The sequence below is a fragment of the Phalacrocorax carbo genome, chromosome 8 (assembly GCF_963921805.1).
Source record: "Phalacrocorax carbo chromosome 8, bPhaCar2.1, whole genome shotgun sequence".
NCBI lineage: Eukaryota > Metazoa > Chordata > Aves > Suliformes > Phalacrocoracidae > Phalacrocorax > Phalacrocorax carbo.
Window position 1 is genome coordinate 28,259,204 of NC_087520.1, and position 12,025 is coordinate 28,271,228.

General features: G+C 36.1%; 1 protein-coding gene across 10 annotated transcripts in view; it reads right to left on the reverse strand.

The window, feature by feature from the left end:
• Positions 1–1,495: 1,495 nt before the first annotated feature.
• CHD9 (chromodomain helicase DNA binding protein 9) overlaps positions 1,496–12,025 on the reverse strand; it is a 97,872-nt gene continuing 87,342 nt past the window's right edge. For all 10 annotated transcript variants that reach the window (XM_064459396.1, XM_064459392.1, XM_064459395.1 and 7 more), the window contains 5 exons: positions 10,921–11,060; positions 10,176–10,397; positions 9,267–9,395; positions 7,066–7,170; positions 1,496–4,948 (listed from right to left, as the gene is read on the reverse strand). In XM_064459396.1, coding sequence (XP_064315466.1) covers positions 4,085–4,948; positions 7,066–7,170; positions 9,267–9,395; positions 10,176–10,397; positions 10,921–11,060 — 1,460 coding nt within the window. In that variant the 3' untranslated portion in view covers positions 1,496–4,084. The remainder of the gene's footprint in view (positions 4,949–7,065; positions 7,171–9,266; positions 9,396–10,175; positions 10,398–10,920; positions 11,061–12,025) is intronic.

Here is a 12,025-nt window from a genome sequence, read left to right on the forward strand (position 1 = left end):
CATAACATTAGGGCTGTTTAGATAAGCCGGGCGAGTTATTTTGTAAACTCCTGTGGCTATGCTAATGTAATCAGCCTCCTCTGTAGATACCAGCACAACCCCAATGTCCCAACAGTGTACAGATGTAAAATGTGAAGCGCTGGTCAACTACAGCAGTGTAAATCCCACATTACACTGATTCAGCTTGCTTATGTTAAATATAATTACAGGTGTAATTGAACTAGGTCAGAAACTAAATGTTAGTAACTTTCACATCACAATTTCATATAACACTACACTGTAGATCCCTTTGTATTAACCATGTACAACCAGGCACACTTCATCTCACTACAGCTTAAATGCAGGCATCAAGAAGTAGACATTCATTTTGATGGTGTATCTCTTGTACAGAGCAATAAATGAAAAATATATTACTAAGTAACATGGCAGAAATAATTTTCTCAGAGACAAGATATAATAAATAGGACAGGAATTTGCCTGGGACACCTTGTAAATAGTCTCATCTGATCACCATACCCAGATACTGTTTCAAAAAAGTTCAAAGGAGTGCAAGAAGTTAAACAGCGTTACTATGCCTACATCATCTGTTCCCTGGAAATAGCTTCACTGAAAAATAGATCTAGTTATATTTTACTTTACAGACTCAGAGGACTGGATTGTAAAGTTACAGGACATAATTTCTCTTTTTTTTTTTTTTTTTAAATCTGTGAGTTTTCTAATAGACCTGCTAAAAATAAATTTTAAAAGTACTATTTGGGATTCTGCAGGACTTCCAAGGAAAAAAGAAACAGGAGAAAATGAGAGCTCATGTTACATATATGTGCATTTTTATCACCTGTGTACAGATCTGACAAAGCAGAAGCTCAGAAAGGATGATCATGATCTGAAGTCAAAATTCACACTGGTCTAAGTAAGGATACCACTAAACCATTCCAGCGCAATGACAGGTTAAAACAAGAAGGCACCTGAAAACCAGGAGACAGCTCACATTCTGGAGAAATGTCCGTGCCCTGTATAAAACATATGAAAAACAGCAATCGTAAGTGCTGTGTATATAATTACAAGGTTTAGTATACACGTAGAAAGTAATGCAGAGTTTTAAAAAGAAAGATCCAAAAGGTGCTCTGCTGCCAACTTGCTTACCCCAGAACATTAGACACATCATTATTGCAAATTAAGTCACTTCTGGACCAGAACCTAGACTGTATACCCCTTTCTATCCATAACTAATGAAGGGCAGGAACAACAGCTTGTTTTGTTTCTAAGATGAGAATTATAGGAAATTGATTCCCAGAAAAATTATACATCAGTAATGCACGGTCTGAGGTAGGGGGGGGTGTTACATCCTTGGCTTGATTTTTTTCTTCTGTTAAGGTCTTAAGAATAATTTCAGTTTTAGAGCTTAACACTGAAACTTAACTTTTGCTGCTGAAAAAATACATGTTTAATCCTTACACCGACAACATTAGTTTTACATATTGAGGCCAACATCATGGGTAGTCAAAGAATATGTTTAATAAAAAATAATTAAACTTCCATTTGCTCTATAGAACATCATAGAAAGTAATTCAATAAATTACAAATGACTTTTTAAGACGCTTGTTCAACTACAGAAAGCAAATCCAGACTACACAGAACACAACTGGCAAATATTGCAAATGTCCAAAAAAACCTGGACTAAGACTTGGGTCATGAAGCTTGAAACAAGGGATAGAAATACAAGGCAATAACAGCTAAGGTTCTTTTAGTAACTACCAACACACACTTTATCATCACCTTGGATATCCTTTTAATTTTAACTTCAGTATTAGTGTAATTCTACTGAGGTTTCCTTATAACCCTTAACTTTATACAACCGTATTTGCATATAGTTTAGCTGACAGTGGGACATTTTTTCCCCTTCTGGTTCAAACTGATTAAAAATAAACCCAATATATTATGTTCAAGTCTACACCAGCCTTCATTACTTGAAACTGTAATTGCCTCATTACATAGAAAGAATCACTAGAATGCTAACCAAGCTCACTTGACCATAATTAGGAAAATACTTTATTTCATAAATCTGATAGAAATTAGGTTTTAGCCACAAGATTTAGGATTTGTTTTGTGGGGTAAGGGTGGGAAATGATGGTATTGTTGACATATTCCATCAGCAAACTAAGTTAATAACTGTTTGTAAAACTTTGGCTATTTCATAGATGCATCCTAGTTAAATAAAAGTGCTATATTACAAAGGGCAAAATATTAAACACTTTTTTTTCCCCCACAATGAAGAACTGCTACCCCCTTCTCTTGGCAGTTTTTAATTTTCACTATTGCTAAGACACTGCATGAAGGGCCAATAACCAGAATACTATTTGGGAAAATATGTAACCAGAACAATCCAAATGGTACGTGTATAATTGCGTAATTACATGTAATACTGCTTCTAATCATGGGGCTAGTTATTTTGCACATAGAAACTTATATTTCATTGGTAAAGTTCTTGATAAAAAACAACACAGTTGTTTTACTGTACAAGCAAGCAACAGAACTATATCAAAATATACAGTTTTTGTTTTTTTGTTTTTAAATTTATCCCTTTGTAAAGCTTTTTCAATTGCTTTTACTAGTACCTGTATCTATTTTCTCTCAACACTTGCCTATTCTTGGACTGCTAATGATCTAACCAAGGTCAACTGAAGTCTCAGTCAGTTCAGAACTTCTGTAAATGTTAATCTGGGCCTCGACTGTGTCAGAGTAATAGCAGCTTAAGAAGAAGGAGGAATCGTATCACACATCAAACATTAGACAGATTTTATATAGTAAAGGGTTCTAAGGATTTGGACTTAAACAGATGCCTTATGCCCTGTTGTTGTGGTTTCTAGGAATAATTTGTCTTCCTTACTATTCAAAGTGCTTTTTCTTTAGTGGGTAACTCAGCATAATATATGAAGTGATATGCCAATAATGATTTTAGGTAATATTTAATATTTAGTCAGATTTAAATCTGCAGAGAAGTCTAAACTCAAAAGGAGTTCAAAACTATATATATTTTATTTACCATTATTAACTGGTAACTCCAGGAGGCTTTATGACATAAAACACAAATAGAAATCTACACAAACAAAGCAAACAAACAATTTTTACATGAAGTATGCAGTGTTGAAAGGTCTTTTCAGTGGCACTTTATGACAGTTTGCCTCTTCTGAGTCTTGGGGAAACTACTCCTCGTTTTGGGACTTTTAATTCTGCAGAGGGAGCCCAAAACTTCGCAAGGTGTAAACTAAATAGATCTACATGGTGCCAAGTAGCATGAGATTAAGACAGTTTTTGCTTTAATTTCCCCTTACTGCTGTCAAAGGGAACAGCTGTAATAAGGGGCAAGAAAAACCCCAACAGTCTTATCCCAAATAACTCAGATTTTAACATGATATACAGGATGTCTTTAGAAAACAAAACAAAACCTGAAAACAAGTAATAGAAACCAATGTAAACTTCCTAAACTAACTCAGCTGAGGTAACAGGTAGCCAGTTTAATTGGCTGATTGGGAAAAATTTATCTTCTTTTAAACACACTTGTACCTGAATTGGAAACAGCAGTGCATCACAACACTAGAGCATTTTCATGTAATTAAAGCAATGGATAGTGATGTAGATTCTACAGCTTTCATGACATTCATTAGCTGCCCAAATTATTGCTGAGTTTTGATCTGTAAATTATAAGTGTCAAGGAGGCTGTAAAACTATATTCAAATTAAATCAATAATATGCATAAAGTATTCTGTGTTCACTGCAAATATATTAAATATACAGCTCTTACTTGAGCATTATTTTCATAAAATTAACCCCCCAACAAAATTATAATGCCTTTTGTTGTAATTTTACACCATTGTGTATTTGATAGTACATACAAGTTCAGAAACTTATGAACTTCCAAGAAATATTACATGCAAAACGTCTCTGAAAGCAGTTTGCACTTCTAAACAAATACTGAAATGTTCGGTCAGTAAATCATTGATGCACTCAACACTGGGTTATTTACAATCAAATAATTAAAGAATAAATTCAAAATCAGTTTATCATTTAAGTGCAGAGTCTGGGATCAGTCTTCATCACTAGAATCTGAATCCTCAGATGAAGACGATGTACTATCAGATCCAGATGAAGCATCTGCTTTCTCTGAACCCTCATCTGTGCTGTTTTCATTGTGAGAGCTTGGCTCTGTTCCCCCTCTTTCTTCCTGATCTCTAACCCTAGAATTTTCCTCCTTTTCTTCTGTGGGCTTGGCTGAGCCTGTGTCATTGCTTTCACTGTTCTGTACATCAAAAATATTAGACTGAGACAAAGCTGGGATATGAAGATTAAGGCCTGGAGTGAGAAGCATCCCTGGGTAAAGTATGTTGGACAGAAGTAATGGGTTAAGAGAGAGAGGATTGGCAGCTGCAGCAGCAGAGGATGTTGAAGGAGAACTTGAAACAGAGTTTTCACCACCAGTGTCTGTGTTTTGGTCTTCTGTCCTTTCTTTCTTTATATCTGCCTCCTTCGAATCGCTTCCCTTTTTTTCCTCTGAAATAGATTCTGTAGACTTTGTTAGAAGTCCTCCCATGCCCAGCAAGTTTGGTAATCCAGCCATCCCTGACAGCAGCATGGGGAACATGGCAGCCATGTTCTTCGCTTCTCCTCCAGCAGTTAAGCCAGCTGGCATTCCCATTAATCCTGCTGTTACTTGCAGTGACTGCAGGTTTTGCAGGTTTTGTTGTAAGGCCTGAAGACTAGGCAGATCGACTCCTGGAAGCAATCCGTTAGCTAGCAGGGGGTTAACTGATACACTTGCAGCGGTGGCAGCTGCTGCAGCTGCTGTTGCCTTTGCAATCTCGCTTTTGGGGCGCCTTCCTCTCCGGCTTACTTCTTCCCGCACAACAGGTCCAGTAAGAATACGGTCAAACATACCTTCTGGAAGAAATCCCTGCAAGAAACACATGGGTCATTTTTAGTATTTTGAGAGCTTAAAGATGGAAAAGTAAAAGCAAACAGAAGACCCAAGTGTACAGTAACAGTGTCAAAGATTATTCTGGTATGTTAGCACAGCAGCTTGATCTCCAGACAACTCACTAGAATTTGTGGTGACTTTGTGCTATCAAGTCTCAAATGTCTAAAGGCCCCATTTCAAGAGTGAGGTCTACACAGGTATTTTCTCAGACCCTCTGCTAACTCAGAGGCTTGTTTACAGATCAAGTCAAATATAGCTAATATACCAGCAATCTCAGTTTAAGATCTAAACCAGCACTGCTTTGCAATATTACATTCCAATCATTTGACAGTTTAATTAACTTTAAATTGAGCAACTAATTTTTTTAAATATAAATGCGTGACTGCACACAGACCAACAATCTCCAAGCCCTTTTTATTACTGCTACTGTCCGTTTAACATCCTCGTATTTCACCTCATCCATAAAACTCAAGAACAAACAAGTAAGTAAAAAGGCTCAAGTTCAATTAAAATGAAATTCAAAGCACTTAGGGCTTGCACAGTACTACTTCACCTCTGTAAGCCCTCCTACCTAATGATGAAGAAAGAATTGCAATGGACACTAATGTTGTTCTCTTTGAAACGCATGGTCTTGAAAATTCTTCTTAGAAATGGCAACCATAAGATCAACCATTACCCAGCCTTTTTTTCCCCAGAAAATCTCTCTGATTTAATCTAGCCTACTACAACTACAGGAAATCAGAACTCATGCTCTGTTGTTTTGTCCTGTGGATCACTACTAAATTCTAGAAGTAATTCTGCTATTATTTATACCTTTATTCAGTCTTTCATACCTTTACGCAGTCCAATCCTGTTCCTAGTTACCTGTTCTTCTACCAGAATGACTCACAGGGGTACTGGCATTTAGAACCTCACAGAAAGATTACCAGTTCTGTTGACAGTGAACTAGAAAAAGATTAACTTGGTAATTTCTTTGCCAGAGGCTGAAGGTGTAGCAGAAATATAATTCTGTCATGTTAGAGTAGGTGAGGAAATAGACTTCATAAGAATATTGACAGAACCGTCTTCACTTCTGTTAGACACATGGAACGGAAGAGTAACTGGGTTACCCAGAAACCATTCTTTATTATACAACACAACTTTCTGAAGTTCAAAATATGTCCTTATCTTCAAGGCAAACGGAATGAACTCAGAACCTTACACCATACTTGAAACAATGACACCTGAAAGGAGAGACCAGCCATATAACAGTTCCCATAATAATGCTTACTGCTGTTCTGTTGGAACTGTGGACAAAGTCTAACCAAACACTTTCTTTTTTTTTTTAAAGTTAACCAAGTACAAAAACCTCAACAAAATGAAACCTCAAACTCACTAAATTAATCTTGTTACTAGTAAGAAGGTGGCTCAGGACTATGAGGGAACGTAGTACTCATTTAACTTTTCTGGTAATCCATACAGAAGGAATACATGGGCAACACTGATGTTCTAGTGCAGACCGACTCCTAAAAATATATATTGATCACGTTCCCTCCACTGGAATCTCAACATTAGCTTTTAGCTAAAACAAAATCTCTAAGAAGTGAAAAAAACAAATTCTAAGTATTCTAAGTATTCTAAAATACCTACATTAATGCTTGATTTACACTCTGATTGAGGATAGTGATCTCTTAAAGGTACATACTGAAAGTAAATTAATTGAAAAATAAAATATTTAAAACTATATTTATCTTCCTAACCGCAACTTTAAGAATAAGAAAGTATTCTGTGGGCTAATACCTTTCCTAAAAGCCTTCAAGGCTACATTTATCAGATAAAAAAGCCACATATTACAGCACCTTCAACCAAAGGTCTAATTTGGGGTTGCCAGCCACTGTTCCTCCCTTCCTCTCACTCACAGCACTCAGCTGTGCCAGCTGTTCCCAGTTTAGGGAACCAAACTGGCAGGAAATAAAAAGCTATTATTGACTCATATTCTGCATTTAATATAATGACAGAAATGAAAAGCATACCTACCTCCCCTCCCCCCCACCCCGTTTGCCTTGTTTAAGATACATTTCATGTCACAGTTATCTCATCCTGCAAATACTCACAGACTGTTTTACAACTTCTCCCCATTCAGGAGCCACTCCATACTCTGGATTTTCTTTCAAGAACCTGCACAATTCCTTCAAAGGGGGAGCAAACGCACCCCCCACCTGAGAAGCAGAAGACAGAAGTCAGGAAATACTTCTCATTTGCTAAGACAAAGCAACATTCATACTGAGACTGTTTCATTTTTGCCTTTTATATAAAACAATACCAATAAAGTCTCACTTTCAATTATCAATGAGTATGATATAGCTTTTGACTGATTCCTGGTGGTATATGAGATACACTTGATTTATTCTGAATCTACTAAACTCAAACTCATCTGTTAAACTCTTACTTTGCAACTTCAATATCTGACATTCCTACTAGTGTTTAATAGCAGAGTTTATTTAGACATGCAACGGATGGAAGAACAACCACATGAATAGAGAATAATAGTGGTCCAAGTATTACCAACAAGGCTGTAACTACAATTTTGTTAAACTTTTCCTTTATCCACTAAATCAGGCCTATCATTTCAGTCAACTTCTAAAAATACTTCCATTAAGATGCTCTGCTCCTCCTATAAAATTATTTCTTGTATTTATTTCTTGTATTTCTTGTATTTTTTTTCATGCAAAAAAGGCCAAGATAAGAATGCTAAACAGCATGTCCTAATAAGATATAAGCAGGAAAATAAGCTTTCAAATTAATCAAAAGTACTATTCATATCCAGAAAGAAAGAAGAAATGGTAGAAAGGAGGAGAACAAATTCTAGTTTCTGCTCAACCTTCTCTACAAACTGCAACTTAAAACTCCTATTTTCTAGGCTACTTTTGGTCCCCCTACCCACTGCTATTAAAATGGGTAACTCAACTGAAAAAGAAAATGAGACAAAATGAGTTTAGTTTGGTGATGCAGAGAAGTTGGGGGCAGGTTATAAATAGGAAAAAACAAGGTTAACAAAGTAACAGAACAGTCTCAACTATGGCGTGGAAATTTATTGGAGAAAAAGGCCATCATGAAAATACAGGCTTTTACAGCAAGCACAGGTCAAATCTCTCACTCCTCAATCATCAACTTTGAAAAGATTCCTACAGTAAGCCGTGCCCTGAGAGCAGCCAACGGTCTGTTTTCAAGAGACTAGCAACCATATAGGTTCCTCTTTAGAGCTGCTGTCTAAATACACTGAAGAGATTAAAGACACTCAAATTCTGCCTCACTCTCCTCTACTGATGGAAAAAGCTTCTGACCTTAATAACGGCAGCCTAAAAAAAACCAAACCAAACCAGAACAAACTCCCCCCACAATCTTCCTTCTTTCCTTGCAGCTGCTCTCTAACAAAAAGAAAAGCTAGCAGTATCACAAGAGAAAATGCTCCATACATGGACGTAATACCTCAAAGACTCCCACCAGACTGCCACTCTGGTACTACACTGATATTCAAAGACACTATCCCACACATCTGTCCAAATTTGTTCAATAAACAACAGCAATGTTCTGCATGCTTTTCTGGAATATTGCCTTTCAGCCTTACCCAAACCCTATTCAAATGCATTATGCCTCTCCCAAACTTCCATTACCTGTCCAAAAACTTGAATTCAACACCTGGTCTCTCATCTTCCACTGTTGGGATTTTATACAAGACTCCCCCTTCTACTTTTGTTCCCCTGTTATGCTACTGTTTAACCTAGCAATGTGATTTACAACGGATATACACTGGTGAGCCACAGATGCTAAATGCCAGAGATAACTGAAAACAGAAAAAACCAAAATAATCCAGTACACAGGATTTAAGCTATTCCAATGGACAAGTTTCTATGGAGGATGCACTACCAATGTAATTGTAATCATGTCAAAAGTAGTAATGAGAAAATATAAACAAAATTTATAACTTGGGAGGAATGTTGCTACTTTGATCAGAACTACATATATTTCAGTGGCCATGCCTCTTTATTAGTCAATGGCATAAATACAGCAATATAGTGTTCAATTCTATTTGAACGTAAACCACAGGGTAAGTTTCTAGCCATATCTTACAGATTTTCATAGTTGCAAAACGTTTACTAGAAGATTGTCATTGACCTTCTTGCTCTGTGACAAATCCTTAAAACAAAAACCTTGCATTTGCACACAGTGTTTTAGCAAGTGTAATATTAGATTTCTTAGTTTCAGGTAACTGTTCATTTGGGGAACATCAGAATGGGAACAGTGATATGAATACCTTTCTTGCGTTTCTTCTATTTATGAGCTGAACGCGTTCTTCACCAGTCAAACTATTAACGTCCAGTTTATTAGGGTTTCGACAACGGTGTCTTTTTTGTTTGGGCCTCCCATCGTGCAGCTGCATCCTCTGTTACAAAGGAATTAAAGGCCAATTATCTTTCTGATATAACCACTTTAAAAATAGTAAGATATCTGTACATTGTGTGAGACATTGAATTAATCTTCCATTTCAGAAATATTTTTGTAACAATCACAATCATATAATAAGCAGCCCAGTAGACAGCACTAAATCCTCTCTCTGATGCCTCTAACCATTGCTTTTTTTTATTCATTGTTCAGTTTTCAACAGTGCCTTAACTGTCAGGAATGTTGTATTATGTATTGTAACATCTTTACGGACAAACAAGGTTGTTATTCCAGATGTCATAAATACGATTTTCTTACATTCTGTTCAACATTAACAAATCTCAAATTCAGAGGTAAAATGAGAACATCATACCCATACAAACATCACTACCATAGCACTGTAATGCGGGTATGAGATACAGCACACAGTAAAGGCTTCAATCCTCTTGCACATCACTAAATATGCTGTTACACATTTTCAGCTCCTATCATAAGTATCACTGTAATATGAGTTTTCTTAGATAATTTTTTTAATCCTACATAAAATGAGAAAGATCAAATGTCTTGTTTAGTATTGGTTTTCTCAGAATTTACATTTCTGAGGGTAAAAGAAGGCTTGTGGAGCTCAAATGACGTAAAAAGAAACAGACATTTTCCTTTTCCTGAACAAAAAAAACCACCAAGAAAGAATAATTCCATGTAAATTTCAAATACAAATTCAAATATGTTTTTGAGAAGTGTTTTACTGTTTAGCTAAAATAGAGCTGAAAATAATACTCACAGGAATACAAGCTCCTGAATCTTCAACATATCCAGGATGTTCTTTAAGCCACCTCTCTAAATCTTTTCTTTTGGGGGCATCATCACCTGCAAGCCTCGTTCCATCTTTTAGGTTAATAACAGGAACTGGACTCTCTGCATCAAGCATGCCTTGGGACTGCGTGTAACTGAGTGCTGCGTTTATTCCTGCAGTAACTTGACAGGAGTTAATACCTGGATTAACCTGGAGAAATTCAAAACACTTTACTAAGTTCTCCATAGAAAACAAACCGTCACAATTATTTCATGTATGATACAATAAACGCAGATCATTATGCACACACTCAAGGACTCAGTGAAATTACTCATGCCATAAAGACAGCTCCCTTTAAGTCACAGTACAATCAGGTTCTGTAACAGATGTTACAGGAAAGGATGCCAGAAAGTGTTGCTAGGTCAAACATCAAGTTTTTAATAAATCACTGTTAATTTCAGTTCATCAAAACTAGAATTAAACTTGCTTTTTAAAAAGTTATTTTGAATTAGTTTAATTTAATCTAATAACATACTGAATATATCTAATAATTAGTAAAACTACCAGTTCCCATTTGCGTAGCCATAAACCATCAGCAAACAATTTCAGAAAAAACCCCAGCCAGTTTTGAGTAATAAAGTTTTTCCTGTATGTTAACAGCTTGTTATGTTCAGTTACAGGATTAACAGTAATTTGGACCTTATTTTTTGATATAAAAATCAAGTTCACTTACATGATTAGGCTGTTTATTTCTATTTATAAAGAGGACATCAACTCCCTCCACATTCTTCCTTCTTCCTCTTCTCTTTTTGACTACAGGCTGACTGTCAATGACGACTCCATTGGCACTGGCTGTTAAATGACTGGAAGTACCTAATTAATGATGCAATAACATTAGCATCAGAAGCTTGAGCTGTTTATAACAAGAAACATGTCTGAATAAAAAAAGGAAATAAAATTACTTGAAATAGTGCAAGGGCATATAATTTCTGTGTGTAATATCTTACAGAAATTGCCTATTGTTTTATGACTGTTCAAAACACTTAATATCACGCTCTGAAAAGCCACTCTACTATGAAAGTTTCCTGTTACTGCCTCCTACCCCCTCCAAAAAAATTGTACAGGGAGGAGACCTGTTAAGAACTGCTGACATCACACACACTCAGAGGAAGACATTCCTAAATAAATGTTTATACAAGACCTTAATAGTATGTTTCAAAAGAACAAGAAACTGCAAAATGCAAGCAAAGGGTAGCATTTTTTAAACAAAACATTCTCATCTGCATCTGTATGCAATATCAATGAATTACAGTCATTTAATCAGAAGCTGGCCTAAATCAAGCACCCAATTCCAATAATTTCAAACATTTTAATCCAAATTCGCTCGCTTTAGGCTCATTTTTATTTGTCAGTGTACACCTACCATTATTTTTTAATGAAAATAAAGCTATACGTTTTTGGCTATAAACCAAGACATTGGTTCTAGACTATTGTCCTCCACCATTTCCTTACATGAGACACAGGAATGAACATGAAGAGTGCAAATTAACACAGGCATAAATCTGGAACACTTCGTCTTTACTTAGAAACTAGCCACAGTAAGTTCTGATTTAAACTGACACACACAGTCAGTGTAGAGTGATGCACTTTTGTAATTATTAAAATCTTCTTGTGGGAGTGTTTATAACTTATAATGGCATCCTTCCAATAAATGAAGGTTACAGTAACTCACCCTGTGAGACAGCTGAATACCGTGGTTCAACGTCATGCCTCAACTAGGTACCCAGTTTCCCTGTCACACTGGAGAGAATTTTTCCAGACTCCAGTTTAGAATAAAT